General features: G+C 42.8%; 1 protein-coding gene across 1 annotated transcript in view; it reads right to left on the bottom strand.

Moving 5' to 3' along the window:
- Window positions 1-23,085, bottom strand: part of LOC309335313 (dynein axonemal heavy chain 11-like) — a 218,587-nt gene that overhangs the window by 10,382 nt on the left and 185,120 nt on the right. The window contains exons 61-70 of the mRNA XM_081850263.1: window positions 22,187-22,309; window positions 21,890-22,083; window positions 21,563-21,711; window positions 18,571-18,698; window positions 17,707-17,934; window positions 16,292-16,483; window positions 15,810-15,929; window positions 8,105-8,347; window positions 4,164-4,346; window positions 996-1,111 (exon numbers count right to left, since the gene is read on the bottom strand). Coding sequence (XP_081706389.1) covers window positions 996-1,111; window positions 4,164-4,346; window positions 8,105-8,347; window positions 15,810-15,929; window positions 16,292-16,483; window positions 17,707-17,934; window positions 18,571-18,698; window positions 21,563-21,711; window positions 21,890-22,083; window positions 22,187-22,309 — 1,676 coding nt within the window. The remainder of the gene's footprint in view (window positions 1-995; window positions 1,112-4,163; window positions 4,347-8,104; window positions 8,348-15,809; window positions 15,930-16,291; window positions 16,484-17,706; window positions 17,935-18,570; window positions 18,699-21,562; window positions 21,712-21,889; window positions 22,084-22,186; window positions 22,310-23,085) is intronic.

The raw sequence follows: 23,085 nt of genomic DNA, 5'->3' as shown, positions 1-23,085 counted from the left end.
GCGTCTCAGAAGCTGAACATTTTGGTTTTCAAATGCCGAAATAAGTAAGGAATATCTTTCCCTTTGAGCCACGATGAGCACACCTGAGGCCTAAGGAAAACTTCTCTTTGTATTATGTGGGCCCTAGTCTCACTGTATCATTGGATTATATCAAAGGCTTGGATAAGGTTGGAGTGTGGTTTGCATGTTAGGAGTTGTAACGATAATCAGCTGCAGACCAGGTATTCTCATGGATCAGTCGGCTCCCCAATATTTTTTTATCATTAATTTCAACTACTTGTATGCCACTTAATGATAATAGTCTCTAAGCAGTGTACAAGTAAGTTGATACTTTAGAACTCTCACTCACCACTCTTCTGACACCACCATACCTAGTGTACCTCTCGAGATAAACTTGTATCTGGCGGCGCTGTGGTCTAAAACACTCTTGGGCTTGCTGATCGGAAGATCGGCAGTTCGAATCCCAGCGACAGGGTTTGCTCTCGTTGCTCTGTCCCAGCTCCTGCCAACCTAGCAGTTCGAAAGCACACCAGTGCAAGTAGATAAATAGGTACCACTCTGGTGGGAAGGTAAACGGTGTTTCTGTGTGCCCTGGCTTCCGTGATGGTGTTCCATTGGGCCAGAAGCGGTTTAGTCCTGCTGGCCACATGACCCGGGAAGCTGTCTGTGGACAAACACCAGCTCCCTTGGCCTGAAAGCGAGATGAGTATGACTAAACCGCTGGTGTGCTTTTGTTGCACAGATTTAAACCGCCAACCTGATCAGCAGGCCCAGGAGGCTCAGTGGTTTAGACCACAACACCACCCGTGTCCATATATATAACTGATGATATATGTAAGGTAAGACTATAGTCTTTTTAAAAGGATGGGTGCAACACTACTACGCATCACTACAGTATTTATAAGCAAAAATATTGCCGAGTTTCTCCCCCCACCCCCCCACTTCTAGCTACCCGTGACAAAGAATCTACCCTGATCTGTTGGCATGAGACTCACCACTGAGCTAGGCTGTAGGTTGATGGATAAGCCAGTTTCATCCAAGTGTCAGGAAGATTATCAAAAAAGAGAGCTGTCTGTAGTTGCTCCATCTCAGCAGAGATTGCCAACTCACCCTAACAAAGGAAAACATTAGCGTGCTATTTGCGTCGCACAAAGAGACTGTGATAAGATGACATGATAAATGATAGAGGGCTTTCTTCCCCCCTACAGTAAAAACACATAAGGTAGCTGAATTGTCAAATGTAAAGAATATCTTGGCTCTTAAAATTGGGGTGAGTTATTTATTAAAAAGAGGTGAAACGATCATGCAAACACAAGCGGCGGTTCCTGTCTCCTCTTCGTTTCTTAAATATAATTGCGAATATCTGAAGAAAATTATGCACAACAAGCTATGGGTTGGAATCCAGAGTGCTCTCCGCAAATGGAAGGACACCTTCTGTTCACAGAAGCAGACTGAGATCCCGTGGAAAACTCCCTTTTGAGGAAGGAGGGCATTTTCACTCATCTCCTTTTAAAAAGTATTAACATATCATCATCATCATCAATATATATATATATATATATGGCAGCATCGGTGGTGTATAGTAATAAAACGCCATTAGAAACAGTACAAAACAATCATTAAAATGACTGGCCAGCTCTCCTCTGCAACCCCTGGCATGACCTCTACTCCAGAGTTCTCAACTCACCACAGCAGCTTTTTAGTAGACAGTGGGGGCTGTAGGAGGGAGGAGTCATCTTCTCTTGGTCCTACCACCCTCACAGACATGCTTGCTAGGGACACGGGAGAGGGCCTTTTCGGTGGCTGCTGCCAGACTTTGGAACGCTCTCCCCAGAAAAGCCAGACTGGCTCCCTCCTCGCTGTCCTTCGACTTCCTTGTTCCAACAGGCTTTGGGGAACTTACTGTTTTTAATTAAAGGGCTGGTGCTGTTTTGTTTTTACTGTGATTATTTGCATGGTTTTAATAGATTTTAATAGATTTTATTCCTTCAGATGTGAAGGAAAGAAGCAGCTATCCTATCTTCAAAAGACATCTGAAGGCAGCCCTGTTTAGGGAAGTTTTTAATATTTAATGCTGCATTGTTTTTAAAACTTGATTGGGAGCCGCCCAGAGTGGCTGGGGAAAGTCAGCCAGATGGGTGGGGTATATTATTATTATTATTATTATTATTATTATTATTATTATTACTACTACTACTATTATTATTACTATTATTACTATTATTACTATTATTACTATTATTATTATTATTATTATACCTGTACGAAGTTTTAATTATATCAATGTTTAATTGTTTTGTAATGATTTTTCCTGTTTTTAGCGGTTCTTGTTTTTATCAGCAAGCTGCCTTGAGCCCTGTCATGGGAAAAGGTGGGTGGTAATAATAATACTAATAATTATAAGTGTAATAATAGACAATTGCCACTGCCATCCTTTCTCCAGCTGGAGCATCATGCAAGCAGAGTTTCGCTCACTGGATATTTGGATCCAACCCGTATAGAATAAAATACTCAAAAGGCCAGATCATGTAAAATGTAAGCCCTTAAATATAAATATTAATAACAATGAGCTTGCACTGTTGGCCATTTGAATGCTCCAAATTTAACAACCACCCAGGCAACAACAAAATGCATGGTACATAGGTTACCTGTCTCAGAAACCAAGCTTTTTACTTGTGGGAAGGTTTTTGAGGAGGAGGAGGAAGGTTGGCAGCAGAAAATTCCTGCAAGCTTTGTTCCATGTGCACGAGTTGGTAAGAAACTTGTGGAAGGGAACTGAATTATATCCACAGCATTTATATATTGCTTTAGCCACTCATACAAGGGGGAGAGAGACGAGGGATAAAAAACACACACCCTAATTTTCCTTTTCCTCCTGCAACCCCTTGAACCCACAAAAATCGGGGCCCCTCAGCAGCCTGATGCCCTGATCCCTGTCTCCCCCCAGCTTGGTTTTTAGCTGCCATTAAGGCTTTTAATGTTTTGTGTCACTCTGCTTTTGAGTGCTGCTTGTTTAAGGCTGCCATGATGCTAGCCAGTGTGGTGCAGTGGTTAAGAGCGGTGGACTCGTAATCTGGTGAACCGGGTTCGCGTCTCCGCTCCTCCACCTGCAGCTGCTGGGTGACCTTGGGCTAGTCACACTTCTCTGAAGTCTCTCAGCCCCACTCACCTCACAGAGTGTTTGTTGTGGGGGAGGAAGGGAAAGGAGAACGTTAGCTGCTTTGAGACTCCTTCGGGTAGTGATAAAGCGGGATATCAAATCCAATCCAAACTCTTCTAGCACTCTGTGGTGCTTAGGGTGAGAGAGTTGGTTTGTACCTCCAAGTTTCACAAGTCTTCCAGGGCCTTGTGCCTCAGTGACATTGCCTTTTCTGACAAAGGCTTGTCTGTTAAACGGCATAGATCAAATATGGATCAGAGGGGTGCGGGTCAGGGGAAGGCCGTATAGTTAAATTACCACATTGTTACATTGCTGAACTTTGCCTTGTTCAATCCTTGGCAGGTGGTGTTTGCTTCCTTGGAGTCATAGAATCATAAAAATGTAGAGTTGGAAGGGACCATAAGAGTCATCTAGTCTACCCCCTGAAATGCAGGAATCTTTTTACCCAATGTGGGGCTTGAACCCACAACCTTGAGATTAAGAGGCTCATGTCTATTGACCGAGCTATCACCACTTCCTGGGTCATTACTGCAACATGAAGACCAGGCTCCAGGTTCAAAGAGATCAGTGTACTATGTAGCTATATGATATATCCCCAATAGAACATGCAAATTCCTTCAGGTTTACCAGCTACCAAAAATACGGAACTGAATTCACTTTGCTGGGATTTTCTGTCTTCCAATGACTTTGAAAGAGACCTGCATCAGCCAAGCCTACGAGGAAATTGAATTTCAAATCCTCATTTGGATGGAAATCACCTTTGCTTTCTTTTGAAGGGAACCCAAAAATGATGGCAGCTGGTAACCTTTCTGTATAACGTCGGAATCTATCATAGCCATAATAATAAAATTGCTCCAATTGTGTCATGATGGAGACAAACTAAATGATGGAACGGATGCCACTAATCCCAGGAAGAGACAATTTGTTTTCAGTGTTTTCACCCACACATCCATTTTATTTATATCTAGAGCTCTAACAAAACAATAAAGCAAAGTGCACACACCTTAAGACCGAGATCAAGCTCTTTAAGGGAACGTCTTATCTCATGTAATAGTATATTCATCCGTTCACATTCTTGAAAGCAAACCAGGATATATGGAGAACGTTCAGCTGTTTTTGAGGTAATGTCAGACATGTTATATCCTTCCGGAAGCTTCTCTTGTATGTCATCTAATATGGCCTTTACCTGCAAGCAGGGACAGATGAATCTGTCAGTTTCATTTTCTCTCAGTTTCTCAGCTTCTCAGTCTTAAATTCAGTTCTCCACATTTCCACAGTAAATTGAAGTGCGATTTTTAAAAATCCTCATGAAAACTCATCAGTGTATTAGTGTGAATTTCTCCTAATAAACATATTTTTGTATGCAGTCAATATACACATTTGCAATATTAATATAATATAATATAATATAATATAATATAATATAATATAATATAATATAATATAATATAATATAATATAATATAATATAATATATTTTTGTATTTTTTTCACTAATACATGCATCACTAATACAATGGTTGGGGAATTGCAATGGCAGAATTCATAGAAATCTGAATTTTGAATGATAGCTGTGTTTTACTTTTCATACTGTTTTCTGTGGATTCTCATTAAAAATGCACATAAAAATTGAATCCCAACCTGCAACAGATAATAACATTCCTAGCAGAAGTTTCATTGGGATCCAGCGCTGGATATCAGCTTTAGAGGTGCTATTTCCTTGCTTCCAATGACCCTGACATACTTCAGCTATTTGACAAAGATTATGCACAAGTCTGTCTGCTTCAATAAACTCAATAGAACCTGCAGTTTTAAGCAAGCTTACTAATGAGTAAACACAGAGGCCTAGTTTGTATGACATGATAAACTGAACTATGCCTTACTGGGACACTTGAACATGGTGGCTTAGGGGATAGATGAATCTGTCAGTTTCATTTTCTGTCAGGTTTGATGAGGCCCTGAGCTACTGAAGGTAATGGGGCCCTTTCTATGTCCACCTGTCCTTTGTCAACAACAGCTGTCCTTTGTTTTTGTGTTGAATGTATGCTATATGGTAATTTATAGACCTAATAGGTATCTAAAGCCATTTGCACATTACAAAATATGTATTTCATCAAAGTAATTGTTGAACTGAAATACAATAAAGTATATTAATAGTGAAATATTATTAAGCGCTAACTGTATGTAGGTTTTATTTTATTTGTTTTTTATCTTATATTTTGGAAATGTACATCCAGTTTTTCCCCCTTTAATTTTTTGGGGGGGCCCCGAAGAGAGTGGGGCCCCAAGCTATAGCTTATTTAGCTTATACATAAAGCCAGCAGTGGTGGTGCTTGTAACCTCCTTTACTAGCCCTTTTAGCTCAGCTAAATATGGCAGCGAAACAATGGTTTGGCCTTAGCGTGCCACCCAAATCCAGGCTCAAGGTTGAGCTTTCTCATCAATAAACATCATCTGAAGCCAAAAGACAAACTTTGGCTACAGCTTGTAGTTAAGGATATTGACCAGCTGGAATGTGTGAAGAGGACGACCAAGATGATCAAGGGTCTGGAAACCAAGCCTTATGAGGAACCGTTGAAGGAGCTGGGTATGTTTAGCATGGAAAAGAGGAGACTGAGAGGAGATATGATAGTCATCTTCAAATACCTAAAGGGCTGTCACATGGAAGATGGAGCAAGCTTGGTTTCTCCTGCTCTGGAAGGTAGGACCCAAATCAGTGGCTTCAAGTTACAAGAAAGGAGATTCTGACTAAACATCAAGAAGAACTTTTTGAGAGCAAGAGCTGCTTGACAGTGGAACAGACTCCTTCAATAGAGGCTTTTAAGCAGAAGACGCATGGCCGTCTATCATGGATGCTTTAGTTGATGACTCTCAGGGTCCCTCCTAACTGTACAATTCTATTATTCCAAGGAAGTGAGAACTTAACTGTGAGCTGCCATGCTGTGGACTGTGTGCCACCAAGGCCAGTTCTAGTTCAGCTGCTGCAAAGAGCTGAAGAAATTGGAGAGGAGCAAAAGGGCAAAACTAGGCTTTATTTCAGCCTGGTCAAAGGCCCAGTTTGGCACACACAAACCCATTTGCGCACGCGCAAACACACACACACACACACACACACACACACACACACAGAGGCTGCGAGGCGTCCAGGGCAAAACACCTGGCCAGCCTTTCTCCACCCCCACCCCCCATAGCTACAGCTCTGGAAAGCTGCTGTGATTTCCTCCGTGGAAGCCTGCACAATGGCAAATGTGGCCATTGCGTCTTATTTCTGAGCAAACATGTATAAGATTCTGCTATGTCATACGTTAAAAGCCCCAAGGCTCTAAAGTAGGGGTAGGCAACCTAAGGTCCGTGGGCTGGATCCGGCCCAATTGCCTTCTCAATCCGGCCCACGGACGGTCCGGTAATCAGTGTGTTTTTACACGAGTAGAATGTCTCCTTTTATTCAAAATGCACCTCTGGGTTATTTGTGGGGCCGGCCTGGTGTTTTTACATGAGTAGAATGTGTGCTTTTATTTAAAATGCATCTCTGCGTTATTTGTGAGGCATAGGAATTTGTTCATTTCCACACACACACTCCAAAATTATAGTCCGGCCCACTACATGGTCTGAGGTGGACCGGCCCATGGCTGAAAAGGTTTGCTGACCCCTGCTCTAAAGGATGAATGAGCTAAAGACAAATGGGAGAAACCCTTTCTGTCTGGGAGAGGGCTTTGCCAGAATGTTCCCAGGGATGCATTGCTTATAGTACACAAGAAGGTGACTGAAGCATAGTTGCAAAAATGTTCAGAAAGCGTTTGGAGCTATGACCAGCTGGTTGTTATTCCACATTGCAGAACTCTGTCAATGGCTGTTGAGACCAAACTAATACTTGTGGGGGCTGGATCCAGACTACATTAATTGAATTAATTAAGTCCTGTCAATTTCAATTGATGGGACTTAAGTCATGACTAACTTATCCCGCCATTATTTTTTTAAAGGAAACTGGGTGGTTTTTGTTTTGTTTACAAATTAAAACTATAATTATACAGAACAATAACCTGTCCTCTATTTCAGGTAATCATACCAGGTGGGCCATAAACAGAAGCTGGTCTCTTTAGCATTTTTTTTTAGGGCTTAAAATGCAAACATTGGGTGTGTGTGTGTGTGTGTGTGTGTGTGTGTGTGTGTGTAATTTGTGGGTCCCCATTCACTTCAGTGGCAGAATTCTGCTTTAGGGGTAGTTTCCAAAGCAGGCAGGGCAGATGGGAGAGGGAAGAGCCTGCAATCAGCTTGTGGAGGTGCTCTGAGCTTTTGCACAACGCTGGTTGTGCTGGGAAGTCCCATGCATTTGCTGCAATGGCATCGCGATGAATTATCACAAGGGCCGCTGCTGCAAATACCTAAATTGCTCAAGGCCTGTTTTGTGATATGATTGTGAGCAGCAGCTCTCTCCCTCCACCCCACCTTCCCGGCCCTCATATTATTCCCTCCCCAGGCATTTTTATATATCTATGAATGCGACCTCCCGGGCAGGACTGGAACTTAGAGGGGAGGGGTGTTATGTACTGAGTTGAATAGGATCCAAAATGCAGCAGTCTGATTGCTCCCAGAACAATAGGATCCAAAATGCAGCAGTTTGGTCCTAGAACAATAGGATTCAGAATGCAGTAGTCTGATTGGTTCTAGAATAATGCAGCAGTATGATTGGTCTGCTGGAGCCACCCAATCCAGCTCCAGATGGAAGTGAATCCACAACCTGATTGGCCTACAGGAGAATTCCAGAATTAGCCAATCACGTGGGGCCCATTGTGTAAATAGTGTATATAAAGCGGATACTTTGGGGGAACTTCCATTCCTCCTCACCACTATGAGCTGAATAAAGAGCATGAAATCCACTCTCAAGTATATTTCATTTACTTTTTCCTGGGGTGGGTGGATGGGTGGTGTTGCTTAAAAACTCACCTTTTCTTCCACGGTCTGTGATGCTCCTTCCCCAGTGATGGAGTCTTGGGATTGTAGCTCAAGCAGAGAATGGAACAGGTTGTCTGAAGTCACTGTCAAGAATTCGATCTCTGCATTGGGATGGAGGCCGTAATGGACTGGGTTTTCGGGGGGAAGCATTTCATCAATATATTTGTGGTAACCTTGGTAATCCAGGTTCGAAGGCACTACAAAGCCAGGAGCAAGGGCCAGTTTCCGATCAAACTATATAAAAAAAAGCCCAAACACACATTCATCATGCCCTGCTATCAAGTATAAGGAGCTTGCCTAGGTATAAATCAAATTGTTCTGTTTATGGAGTCATTGCTGAGAATGACAAGACTTTTATAACATTTTAGAAGATTGTTGAATACTGATCTCATTTGCTCGATATTTTAATTAGCTCTTTTATATCTCACAGGTGCTGACATTCCAGTGCATTTTGCTGAAACACAGGTTAGTCTCCTGTTGGCAAATAACAGAAAGGAAAATTTCATTTAGAACTAAAGAGATGAGGGGTTTTCCCCCCGAAAAAAGCAAAGAAAAAAAGAAAAAGAAAAATGTTATTTCTTCCAAATTACAAAGTGCCGCTCTCTGGTGTAACATTATTATTCCACGTGGCAATTTTACTAAATGAAGCAATTTACAGGAGCATTTTAGAAAATGCCATCTTTTATTGAAATGAAAGCGTGTAATGGCATAAGAATTTTTAAAATAAAACAGGCAAGATTTCTTCTTTTATTACCAAAATACATGCATTGTCTATTTGACAAATCAATCTGCTCCCATAAAATAAAATAGAATTGCTGTTTCATAATAATGATTTCTGTTTCAAATGGCTTGCCGTGAGCCAAACAAGGTCTTTTATGGAACAGTATGACAATTGTTTAATGCACTGCCGAAGGTTCAGGAGTTCTGCTTCAGCTGCATCTCAAAATCCACTAAGCAAATATTTAGCACAAGCTCAAGTTTAAAAACAACAGGCACGTGGGAGGATATTTATTTATTTATGCCGGGTTGTATTGACTTGACATTCACAATGCTATTTGATGCTTTCGAAAAGCTGCTGTGGGATGCTAAATTACGGCAGAGTCCCCACAGTTGTAAAATAATTATCAACCTGCCAAAATAACGCAGCAATGTGGGCAACAGCAGCAGCAGCAATGATAACAAGAAGGATAATGATAACGGGAAATGCTGGAACCTCAAAATAATGTGGGGTTCGTTGCTCAAAGATAATTTTCTCTAACCTTCCTTTCTGTGGTTCAGCATTTCAAATGGAAACAACCTGAAATCTTGAAAAATGAGACAGCACCAGGTTTGTGTGGGTTGAGAATAATTTTGGTGGCTTTCAGATGGAGGGTTAAATCCTAATGCCAGGCATGCTAATTAGGCATTCCTGATGTCCGCAAGGTACGCTTGGCGCGAGTCGATACCAATACTGAAAGTTGCTTGCTCAAACAAGAAAGAGGGGTCTGTTGCGGGAGCAGCACAGATGACACAGTTCAAAGCAAGAACTGCAATGCCATCATGGAAGGTGGCAACTTGTCCTCTTCCAGTTTTAATCCCAAATCAGCTGTAGAGCAACCTGGGGGTCGTCCACACTTACCTTTTGCACCACACTTTCTAAGCATAGGTCCGCTGCTCTTCCCAGGAAAACCAACTCTTTAAAGCAGAATTGGAACAAATGGCAGTTCAGGTTTTGTGCCAGAGAAGCGCCAGAGGCAAAAAAAAAAAAAAAAGGGGGTTCAGAGAAAGAACTTTAAAGTGTGGACCTGTGTCTTGAAACATGGCACAAAAGGAAGTATGGATGAGCCCATAGATGCACAAATTACAGGGGGTGGGGTGGGGACAGAGCAGAGTCGTCTTTTCCATAGGGCTTAGTGGTGCGTTGCGCCAGGGCGCCAGCCTCTCAGGGGCACCCCAGCAAGTGGGGGAGCTGCGCGGCTTTGCCAGTAGCCTCCCCTTTCCCTGCATGCCCGCCAGTTCACCCTGGCGACCATATGGCTGGCGGGCTCGCAGCTTCCCTCCCAGGCCTCTGCGGGGATTGCTCTCCTCCCGAGGAGGCTTGAGAGGGGCACAGCGGCATGGGGGAGAGTTGCACCCCCCCAGATGGCTGGCAGTGTGCAGCTATGGCCACCCCAACACTATCCGTGGTAATTTGGGGGCACTGGGCAGATATTTGCACCCCGGCACCCCATCTGCTAAAGACGGCCTGGGACAGAGAGTATTTCAGAACCGGTTCTGCTGTAGGTCAGCAGTAAAGTTTACTCTTTATTCAAGGAACACAAACAGAGAAACTGTAAAGCAGCTGCCAGAACTGACCATCTGCGCCTCTCACTTCCCCCTAAGTCTCCTCTCCGTCCGGCTGTTTCCCCAGCAATCTTAAACTCTGTTGGGGAGGGCCCCCCTGTGCTCTCTGCTTTGCTACATGCCCTTGAAAACAAGGGAGGAGGATACAGTAGGACCAGCAGGCTCCTGTGAACCCGTTGCAGCCTCGGCAGCCCACCACACCTCCTCCTCAGCTGCCTATCCTCCGTCTGCAGTGCTTTCTGCCTCTTCTTCCTCTCTCTCACTGAAGCCTGTTGCTTGTTCAGCCTCCAACTGTTCTCTTGCTGCCTCCATCCTCTGATGTGTCTTCTGTGTCCCACCACCACATCCCTGGCTCAGAGCCTTCCTCTTCTGAGATTTTCCTAGAGGAAACCTAGAAGAACCTGCCACCACTCCCCCACATCCAGACAGTCGCAGACAGGGCATGGGTTAGGGCGTTGTATACTTACTTATTGCGACAGTCCCCTTAACTATTGCTTTTAGAAGGCTATGGGAGGACCATGATTTGTGGGGAGCCGGGGGCGTGGCTTTTGGATTTTATTAAGTCCCCTCACTTAAGGCTGAACCACTCTTGCTCTTGTCCTGCTGCTTTCCCCCCTGGGGAAAACAGCTTATTGGTGGCTCAATTGGTGCAAACAGCAATCAGGTATTTTGCAGATGATTTTGAGTTAAAGAGTGGATTTTCCCTGGGGAAAAGGGGAAAAGGCAAGGGGGAAAGCCTAGAAAGTGTGCGTCAAGTAGAAAATGCTGGGACCTGAGCTTCCTAGGTTGAGCTGAAGCACTGGACCTCCCTTTAGCTGCAACGAGAAAACATTATTATGTGGTGGACGTTCAAGATAACTAAAGCATTCTGGGAAATGATTTACAACGAGTTGGGGGAGAAATGTTTAAAATTACATTTGTGAAAAAAAACAAAGGCTTTTTTTGTTAGGCATTTTAGGTACAGAGATTCCAAGGAAGCAGAAACGACTATTCATGTACGCGACAACAGCAATGAGGATATTACTGGCCCAGAGATGGAAAGAAGATAAAGTTCCAACCAGAGAGGAATGGCTGATGAAGATGATGGACTAGGCCGTAATGGGGAAACTGACTGGAAAAATCAGAAACCAGGAAAAGAATTTTTTTAAGAAGGAATGGGAAAAATTATAATGTACTTAAGAGAACACTGTAAACAACTAAAAACTTTGGCAGGATACGAGTACTGCTTATAATGTACGAAAAACTATGGGGAAATGGATTACCGGTATTTTATTTTTTTTAACAAATCAGAGAAAATAAGATAAGCAGATGAGGAAAAAAAGATTGATAATGGACACCATGGAAAGGTGGAGAGAAGTCAAGGGATTCAGGGAATCCTAAATGAGGAGGTGAACGATGTGCTTGAATTTAAATTTGTTATGTAAAGCTTAATAAAAATATATTTTTTAAAAAGAGAAAACATTATTAATAAGCACCTGCCAAAATGTAGGACTTCTATTAAAGGGTTGTGCATTTTGGTTTTCATTCAAGTGTTTAAACTTCTCCGTTTCTAAAAAACCACTTATTTTTTAAAAGGATGAAATTAAAACAAAGTGTGTTAAAATCCCAAACCCATTGCTTCCAACTTTCATTCTGGCAGCTGATGCTTTCGGGAAAACTCTCAGGTTTATAACTTAGGCATATCTGCCACTGGAAGTGTTCTAACACATGAATGTCTTCCTTAAACAACCTGGCTTTAGTACTGCATTGGCTCCCAGTACATTCCCAAGCACAATTCAGAGTGTTGGTGCTGACCTTTGAAGTCCTAAACGGCCTCGGTCCAGTATACCTGAAGGAGCGTCTCCACCTCCATTGTTCAGCCCGGACGCTGAAATCCAGCGCCTTCTGGCGGTTCCCTCATTGAGAGAAGTGAGGTTACAGGGAACCAGACAGAGGGCCTTCAAAGTGGTACCCGCTCTGTGGAACACCCTCCCACCAGATGTCAAGGAAATAAGCAGCTATCCTATCTTTAAAAGACACCTGAAGGCAGCCCTGTTTAGGGAAGTTTTTGATATTTAATGCTGTATTGTTTTTAACACTTGATTGGGAGCCGCCCAGAGTGGCTGGGGAAACTCAGCCAGATGGGCGGGGTATGTATAAATAAATAAATAAATAAATAAATAAATAAATAAATAAATAGTTGGCAGCATATGAATAATAAGGAATGTTCGGTAAATCTTAAGGATTATAAATGGATATCGGATAAAGAAGCAGGTATATTGTGAAAGTAGGACTCCGATGCACACGGAAGGTGATAGTTGATACGATGCCCTACTTGTTAGCAAATAGCTTTAAGAATTAGTCCAGGGGTCAGCAAGGTTTACCTCGCCTGGGCCGGTTCACTCCAGCAGAGATCCCTCCGTGGGCCAGATCGCGAGTGTGTGTGCCCGCGATTTCTGGCATCTGTGCAGATGCAATTTCTGGTGCCACGGAAGCGAGTCCCCGTGCCGCGCTGTGCCGGTTTAGTGAAGCACGTGGGGACTCACCGAGTGGCCGACTCGGTTTGGGGGTGGCTCGTGGGCCAGTTAAACGACCCCCGTGGGCCGCTTGTGGCCCATGGGCCTTAGGTTGCCAACTCCTGAATTAGTCAGTACAGTGGTACTTCAAGTTAAGAACGTAATTCGCTCTGGAGGTCCGTTCTTAACCTGAAACTGTTCTTAACCTGAAGCACCACTTTAGCTAATGGGGCCTCCTGCTGCCGCTGCTGCACCGCTGCTGCACAATTTCTGTTCTCATACTGAAGCAAAGTTCTTAACCAGAGGTAATATTTCTCGGTTAGTGGAGTCTGTAACCTGAAACGTATGTAACCTGAGGTACCACTGTATATCACCAGCGGCAGATGGGTTGCTCCCTTGGATGTTTAGAAGAATGTGGTTTCTTCTTTTTTTACCCAGAGTTCTAGTGAAGCTGGAGTGGAAAATGGCAACCCTTTAAGTTTGCCTTGAGAACCCAAACAGACATAGGGCGTCCAGGTGTCCTGCTTGCCCTCTATTTGAAAGTGTTGTCTATTTTAAATAGAAATAGAAATTAGCACATGCAAATTTCTTGCAAATTTTGTCCCTTTCGGTGATGCAGTCCTTCATTTTTGGCAATGTGTAACTGGGCACTCTAATTAGGCACAGCATCCAAGATGAAGACACACGTCCATCTCCCCCCACCTCCAGCCCCAGCCAAGAGGAGTGTGTGCTTATTTGAATCAGAGTCACAGAAAAAAGAAAAAGGGGTTGCAATATTTTTCAAAAATCCACCATTTGGTGTTTTTAGAAAAAGTAACCATTTTATGAATAATTTTGAGGGGAAGCCAACATTGCATGAGTGGTCTTCCACGCAGTCAGGGGGATTTCCTCTCCCCCAGGGCAGCACATTTGAGGGGTACCTGGGGGGTTGCAAGTGGGAGGAGAGGAAGAGGAACTAATAATAATAATAATAATAATAATAATAATAATAATAATAATAATTATTTATTATTTATACCCCGCCATGTGGCTGGGTCCCCCCCCCAGCCACTCTGGGTGGCTTCCAACAAAACACTAAAATACAATAACCTATTAAACATTAAAAGCTTCCCTAAACAGGGCTGCCTTCAGATGTCTTCGAAAAGTTTGGTAGTTATTTTTCTCTTTGACATCTGGTGGGAGGGTGTTCCACAGGGTGGGCGCCACTACCGAGAAGGCTCTCTGCCTGGTTCCCTGTAACTTGGCTTCTCACAGCGAGGGAACTGCCAGAAGGCCGTCGGCACTGGACCTCAGTGTCCGGGCAGAACGATGGAGGTGGAGACACTCCTTCAGGTATACTGGACCGAGGCTGTTTACTACTATTGCATAAGCAGAATAGGCACTATTGGGTGCTCTCTCTCTTTCTCTCTCTCTGACATTTGTAGGGCATACTTCTCAGAGTGATTTAACAATCAACGCCTCTTTCCAGGGAACTCTGTGAGCTGTGGGGGTGGGGTGGGAATAGAGACATCTTAATAACTCCCAGCGACCTCCACATACTGCGGTTCCCAGGATTCTTTGGGAGAAACCATGACTATACGAAGTGATGTGAGACTGCACATATACTGTGGCTAAAACATGTTTTGCTTTCATCACAGGTATTCTTTCTTTTCTTTTCTTATGGCCAGAAACAAAAACAAGGGGCTAAGAATGAATTTTTTTTCACATCATTTTTACAATAAGTAAATGATCCAAATTATACATTTTCTTCTTACCAGCAATGCCATGTAGACAATACATTGGATCAGAACCTTAGGGCCACGAGGCCAAGAAATGCCATTAGAGCATAAATTGTTCTAGATTAAAATAACGAAACAGAAGATTTTGATGCAATATTATCGAAGGAAATTAACTGCCCCCCGTCTTTGCAAGATTTGATCGAGAGATCGGGACTTTTTCTACCATGGAAAAATGTAAGGCATCTTGCATGATAAAATTACCTGTCACCTTATCTGAGGTTGTGGAGGGGATGGCAATGTTTTTCCAGAATTTAAATCGAAGTCTGTTAATCCTCAGTGCTTGAAAGCAAAAAAAACTACAGTACAGAAATGAATCACCCCATCATAAGGTAGCTAAAAAAAAGAAAGAGTGCACTAATTTGAAGAGAAACCTGACTCCTAGACCTTGGTGCAAAAGCACGCAGTGATTCCATTTTTTTAGGTTCATAACGGTGATGCTTTGATTACTAGTCTCCAGCAAAGCTGAAACCTAAGAACTGATCAGTTGAGATGATAATTAATAATGACAATATCCCTTTATATGCTTGCTTCCATATAATAATGTAATTATGTCTCTGTGATCACAACGGAGCAATCAGCTGATCATTGCAGTTTGGAATTATGTGAACAGGGAAGAGCTAGGCATTCCTGTTTCATGTCCTGAGATATTATCTAGGTTGGGGGGGGGGACCAATGTTTAATTAATGGACAGGTCATAAAATGACCAGTCTAAAATACAGGGTTATTTCAGATGTTAGCATGAGTGCTACAATATATAGGTGAATGTTATGCTACAGTAGGAAAAGCTATTCTTTCACTACACAGTAAAATAAATGAATGGTAAACAAACATTGTAAAGTAACTTTGCTTTTAGCGCTGGTGTAAAATTACAAAGCAGATTTGTTTTGAGTGTCAGATACTGGGAGGAATCTAAATTTGCACATTATCACCCTTGTTTGTCTACCGTCATAAATAAGGACGAGGAGGAAGATATTCTTTGATCAATGCAGTGATTAAGCAAAGAGTATACATACTTTGGGGAGGGGAAAAAAAGCATCTGCTTCCAGTTGGGGGAGCTCTAACTCAGGAAACGCATTGTGCAATCGCTAAAGCTCTTATTACCTGATAGGGTTGCATATATTCTTCCAGGTAAGTACAGCACAGCCGCCTATCCCAATCGTCTGTAATATGACCGCCATACATAATCTCTCCAAACAAGTAACGTAGATCTTCCCAGGGTACCTGAGGACCAATAAGGTGGGGATTTTTTTCTTTTCTTTAAACATACTCAAGATGTTAAAGCGAGGAATCAAGAAGGCACACAAACCAAACTGCGAAGGCAGAAAGCAGACTGGAGTTAGTGCCACAACTGCCTTCCTCAGCGAAGACCAAATCCGTCTCAGTCGCCAGATTCAGAACAATATGTCACGAAACTGCCAGCATTCTGTCTGCCACGCTCACGGAAGGCATACGATGTGCTAATTGTCCTTAAAAACCACATTGCAACATAGACAATAACCACCTGAGCACTGCATAGGTGCAGGGGGGACAAGAGTTAACCAAAGGGATGATTCTTAAGTGGGTTTGATTAAATGCCACCCTACCTGTGAGTTCCCTTCTAGGTAATTGTACAGAACGTGGACCGAAATTGTAAGGTCCCCGTTGTTGAAAGGGTATTTCCTGTTCCAGCCCTGAGGTCCGAATTTCCGCCGCTCAGCCACACAGGCGTGGAAGTAGCAGAGTGGAAAGAGAATCGCCTTAAATTCCTGCTCACGGGTACACTGGTCAAGAATGTTCTGCACAAAAGAAAGCAGATAGATGAATGTTTCTTCTTCCCCGCCTCTTCTGAAAGAGACCCTGTGTCAGGGCATAGACAACACATTTCTGACAGCTGAAAGAATGGACCTGAATGACTTTACTGACAGACGACAGGCACAAAATATTTGCTCTTTTAGTTTATAGATCATGGCATTTTCTCTCTCTCACACACACAGCAACTATTTCACTTTTTCCCAAAAAGCCTACTTTAAATGTTAACATGCGAGCACAAAATATAGCTAAGGAAAGCTCTTCAACCCTGAAAACCCTTAAAAAGAAGAATAGCCATTTCAGAAAAATAAATTCAGCAATTGGTACAGTTATAACAAAATCTGTAGGTCAACTATCCTGGTCTAACATCTTGAAGGAAATGCCAGTTAGCTGCTGCTGGTGACTCAAGTGTGCGTTGCGTTGTTTGGCTTGTCTATACGTTGATATTTTAATGCCAAAAGAAAATAATAATAACAATAATAAAAAAATTTATTTATACCCCACCCTCCCCAGCCAAGACCGGGCTCAGGGTGGCTAACACCAGATATAAAACAATTGATTGAAATACAACTTAAAAAACAAGATTAAAATACAACATTAAAATGCAGCCTCATTTCAGCAGAAACTCAAAAACTTTTCTGGGGATGAAAACGTCAAGTCTTCACCAAGGCTAACTATCTAGACTGGTCCTGCGTGGGCCAGAAAAAAGCCAGGGAAGTTCCCAAGAAGGAAAAAGAACCATCCATATATATATATATATATATATATATATATATATATATATGCAGCCCAAGCTTTATTTCTTCATATAGTTTTCATGGTCGGATATTTTCTGTCAAGGTCTCTACTGTAAATTCAAATAAACTATGTCAAGCTGCTGCTACAGTCTCAGCAACAGAGTACCAGTAATTTACAAAACATTGCACAAATAGTATAGCCCACCTTGCAAAGAATAATTTTTCAAGAGCAGCTTAGACCAGTGGCAGTACTTAGCTGCACACAGTAGGTATATGCATGCATTTATGCCAGAGAACTATTTTTGTAAATAAATTTGTCAATCTAGGTTTTCCAACACTATTGAAGAGAGTGAGGGTATACTCCATTTTATAATCTGCAGCAGCTCTCTTCAACAATCATGTGGTTTCAAAATAATATGTTTAATAATCTAATTTTTGTGTGGCCGATCCATTCAAGTGATATTTTTACTTGCCTGGTCAAAATTATCCAATGCAGCGTGAAGATTAGCCAGCATCCCGGTTGGTGGCTCATTGGTTATTTTAATAGAGTTTTCCAAGATTCCCTGTGGAATTGCATGCTCTTTGGGGGTGGGGGCAGGTTCAACACTCATATAAACACGATAGGCTGAGTGACTTCCTTCACTGTGCTTCTCCAGTAATTCCTCTAATGTGTCAAGCCACTTTGCAACAAGATGAATATTCTACAGGGAAGAAGAAAAGAGGCTTCCCAGTGAGCTATTGATTTGAAATATGAAACATTTTATTGATAACGAGCCAAACAAAGCAGTTTGCCGAAGCACAATATTTTGAGGGTGCTAAAAAAGATAATGAAAGAAACCCACCCCACCACAAGACCTCAAATCCGTCTATTTAGCACAATAATGACCGCAATCTTCTCTGTTTGTCTCTATTCATCTGATTATAAAGAGTAACAATACATTCTTCTACACATATATTAACTAAGGGAGTGTGTGTGTGTGTGTATAGATAGATAGATAGATAGATAGATAGATAGATAGATAGATAGATAGATAGATAGATAATAAATTAGTAAATCAGATAGGGAATGTTAGAGAAAGTATCTTGATAACTCTCCCTGCCACACAAAGCAGTTGCTGCAGTTGCTCGTATTTTAATACTGAAATTAATGCTACTATAGGCTATGCAAATATACACACCTAAAGGTTAAGTGATAAGTTCCCTCCCCGCCCATGAGCCCTTGTTTGGAGAAGAGCCTTAAGAGGAAGCTGCTACAATCTGAGCTGTGCATACATTATTTTTAAACCCACGGACAGCACTATATTGCAAAATCGGTGCAATGAAGGGATTAGACTTACTTGGAGGATAACCCAGTGCCCTTCTTTCGATGCCTTTTCCAGAGCCATCTCAGCTATGACCTCCTGCCCTTGACCCAGAGACACGTTCTGAAGCTTCCCCGAATCAATGGTAAAGCCAAGCTTGCTCCCTAAACAGAACAAGGCAGCCCCAGGAAATGCGAGAGAGCATGTGCTTTTTGGAAAAAAAATATTATGTTGCACAGAGGAGAATGTAACTAAACCCCCACCCCTTATTCTAAGACGCTCTCTGTGTGCGCGTGCACACACAGGTCTGTTGCAATCCATGCTTCCCACAACCCACAGGAGTGTTTCCGATCGAGCTCAATTGGTGACAGATTGCAACCTCTCTCGCTTCTTCTATGTTAACGCCACAATTTTCTAATTTCTAAACGTCAGAAGGCTCAGCCTTTTGCTTGTTGCTGGACACAGTAACATGATGACACGATTATACAAGATGTATTATTATTATTATTATTATTATTATTATTATTATTATGCTGCCCATCTGACTGGGTGGCTCCCAACAAAGTATTAAAAAACACAATAAAACATCAAGCATTAAAAACTTCCCTGAACTGATGGCTGCCTTCAGATGTCTTCTAAAAGTCAAATAGTTGTTTATCAGTTTGACATCTGATTGGCGGCCAGTTCACAGGTGGACGCCACTACCGAGAAGGCCCTCTGCCTGGTTCCCTGTAACCTCACTTCTCGCAGGGAGGGAACCACTAGAAGGCCCTCAGAGTTGGACCTCAGTGTCCGGACTGAACGATGGGGACGGAGAAACGCCTTCAGATATCACTTTGAGAAAGAGCAGGGTCCATAGTTCAGTGATTTACATGCAAAAAGGTCCGAGGTTCAGTCCCTGGTTCCTCTCAGACTGTAGAGGGTTGTGGCCTGAGTAAACGTCATGATGCCCTTCAGAGACCATTGGAATACAACTCCCCATTATGCTTGATCATTGGTCATGGTGGCTGGAGCCCAGAAATCTCTGAAGTAGATAATACTTCAACAGACCAATGGCCTGCCTTAGTAGCATAAGACAACTCCTTAGACTTCATAAGGATTTTAAAAAGTACATTATGTGTTGCCTTCTCCAACACACTGAAGTGAGGGCATGCTCCTATGGATACAAGATCACTGTGTGCACAGTGAAAACCATGGAAATAAATGGTGTTAATGTACAAGGCCAAACTTATACGTTCTGCATGGCAAATTTAAATATTGACGTCTATCTAACATTGCAATCCTGTACATGCCTCCTTAGAAGTAAGCCCCATTGTGGTTGCCGGTACACTAAGGTAAGTGCCTAAATTATGCAAAACTAAAATCAAGGAAGGTATCCCGTTTGTACAAAACTGCATTATAGGTAAAGAAAAGCAAATTTATTGCAAACATCAAATATTTTAATGTGCTTTAAAAAAACACACAACAAAAACCAAATAAATGTTAAAATATAAAACATAAACACTACCCACAACAAATACAGCATTTGCATTGTGTAGGTGATTGGCATAAAGACATAACTTGTGCACCTTTGAAAGTGCAAACCAGCACTGACAAGACATCAGGTTTATGCGGGTACAAATCTCTGCTATGCTATTGCATCCTTCCAGAACGAGTCATGAGCAGATGGTGGCCTATTACCATCAGCACCAGCATTTTTAAAAGATATAAATGGAAACCATGCAGCTTCAAATGCAGCCAGTGCCAGGTGACGAAGGCAAGACTGCCCGCTTTGCAAAGACAGCTTTTAGGATGCCTTCCAGCCGCAGGATATCTTCGTGCTGGCTGCCAGGAGGATTATCATCAATTTCTGCTGCAATACCTTGACACCCATATGGATGGATAAGAAGGCTTTCCCCCCCAGAACTATGCTTAAAAAGAGATCAGGTCTCAAAATTTCATTACATAGGAGCAGTGCTGTCATCCTTACTCAGGCATAGGCAAACTCAGCCCTCCATGTGTTTTGGGACTACAACTCCCATTATCCCTGACCACTGGTCCTGTTAGCTAGGGACGATGGGAGTTGTAGTCCCAAAACATCTGGTGGGCCGAGTTTGCCTTCGCCTGCCCTTATTGATGCTGATAGCTCCTTGAAAGATGCTCCCCTCCATATCCCCCTCCAGTCTGAATCTGACACTTTACACCCAAATCAGCTTTCCATTGAGATGGGAGAATCTGACCATTTCGGTTTCTCTCATTTCTCCAATATTCAGTTCTTCACATTCTCAACCCCGGCTGGCAAGATATTTTTTTTAGTCCTCAAGTGCCGTTTAGTGCACATTTATCCTTACATACATGTCTGCATGCAATTTTGCCTAAGAACACACAGGTTATTGCAAGGCAATTTCCCCCCAAATATTATTATTTATTTTATTTATCAGTTACATTGACATGCCACCTTTATCTTCCAAGAAGCTTAGGGTGGTGCACGGGGTGCCATGGGGGGGTTGAGATGTGGGCTGGATGCCATCTGGGGGTCAAGGGTCCCCCAAATTTTCAAGGAAGGGGCCAGGGCTTCTCAATATTCTGTGGCAATGTGAGCACAGCATGTGTGCGCACTGCAGAACCTGTTCACATAAATTGTGCGGCACCGGCTCCGTCAATGGCAGAGGCAAGGCGACATGCCTGGTGGAGTAAAATGGTTCTCCTCACCATTTCGGATTTGATATCCCGCTTTATCACTACCTGAAGGAGTCTCAAAGTGGCTAAAATTCTCCTTTCCCTTCCTCCCCCACAACAAACACTCTGTGAGGTGAGTGGGGCTGAGAGACTTCAGAGAAGTGTGACCGGCCCAAGGTCACCCAGCAGCTGCATGTGGAGGAGCGGGGAAGCGAACCCGGTTCCCCAGATTACGAGACTACCGCTCTTAACCACTACACCACACTGGCTAGGTGTGGCTAAGGTAGGTCAGGCTAAGAGATGGTGCCTGGGCCAAGGTCAGCCAGTGAGCTTCATGGACAAGTGGGGATTTGAAAATAAACAGCCTTACCTAAAGATTCCACATCTTTCAGGGGGTCAACTCCGGGAGATAAAATGAAAATTATTGGCAGAGCAGGCCCGCTCTCTTGAAACAATTTTGCAAAGTCAGTCTTACGTCCCTCCACATATTTGCTCCCAAGTTTCTCCTCAACGAAATTCCTGCAATGAGGAGTTGCAGCTAATCATGCCTCGGGGGGGAAATAGCATTTCCAAGCTATAAAGAAAGACATTCTCTCAACAGCACAGCATTTCATCATGTCTTGCTTTTGCTCAAAATCAAGCCCAGCCCACAGATCTGCTCCTAATGCATTCTAACAGTTAGTATACATAATCTAACCTGACAGCGTAAGTCATCCGATCTGGCCTCAAGGCTCTCATCATAATCAGTTTCTGGAGGGAACTTTTGGTCTTCCATTCTTGTGGAAACTTCTCTTTCTCGGGACATTCTGACTCCACCACTTTTTTCCATCGTTTTGGAGATCCTTCTATGTCTTTATCCAAGCCACGAAATTCATCCATGAAACTCATTGTCTAAATGAGAGCCAAAGGCATTGAGTGTTTTTGTAAAAACACTGGCAAAGCTCTCCCACCCTTCAAAATATGCAAAATATTTCGAGTTGCATGCATACTGCACCTTAATTGCGCTCCAGGTGGAATTGGAGAGGAAATCCAAAGGGCTGTTATAACTGTGGTCAATATTAAATCTCAGAAGGAAATCTAGGTCACGGGCATCAATCTCCTTATTCATAAGCAAGAGCTAAAAACAAATAATGAGAAAAGTTTTGGGTTTTTTTTTTAAGTCAGAGAAAACATCGGGGGGGGGGGAGGCCAGTTTAAAATGGACATGAAGCTTCTCAAGTATCTCCAAACATCTCAGAAGTGTGCTACGTACTATATTTTATCTATGTTGCTTAATTGTTTCCATGCTAGGCAAAGTACCATATAAAATTGGCCTCAGATACAACATTATTCACATCTTTAGCCCTTGAGTGGCTGATTTTTTTTTTTAATGAATAGCTGATGTACAATGGGAAGGCTAGCATGGAGGAAAGGAGAAAACATTAATCCTTTGTCCCTGCTGTGGTCCCAATGGAAATCTACCCAAGCCTATGGGAACTTCCCTTCCACTACATATAATAGGCACTTGCCGCAGCGGGATTCTGATTCTGCCACAGTGGGAACCAAGGGTTAAAGGTACTACTCCACCCCACCCCATGGCCTCAGTCAGTGAAATATACTCGGAGCTGAGAGTGGATTTCATGCTCTTTATTCAGCTCATAGTGGTGAGGAGGAATGGAAGTTCCCCCAGAATGTCTGCCTTATATACATTATTTACACAATGGACCCCATGTGATTGGCTAATTCCAGGCTTCTCCTGTAGGCCAGTCAGGTTGTGGATTCCCTTCCACCTGGAGCTGGATTGGGTGGTTCCTGTGGACCAATCAGACTGCTGCATTCTGAATCCTATTGTTCTAGGACTAATCAGACTGCTGCATTTTGGATCCTATTCAACTCAGTACATAACACCCTAGT

Source organism: Podarcis erhardii, assembly GCF_964252035.2.
Source record: "Podarcis erhardii genome assembly, chromosome: 1".
Taxonomy (NCBI): domain Eukaryota; kingdom Metazoa; phylum Chordata; class Lepidosauria; order Squamata; family Lacertidae; genus Podarcis; species Podarcis erhardii.
The sequence above is the reverse complement of the archived record's forward strand: the minus strand, read 5'-3'. Positions and strand labels throughout refer to the sequence as shown.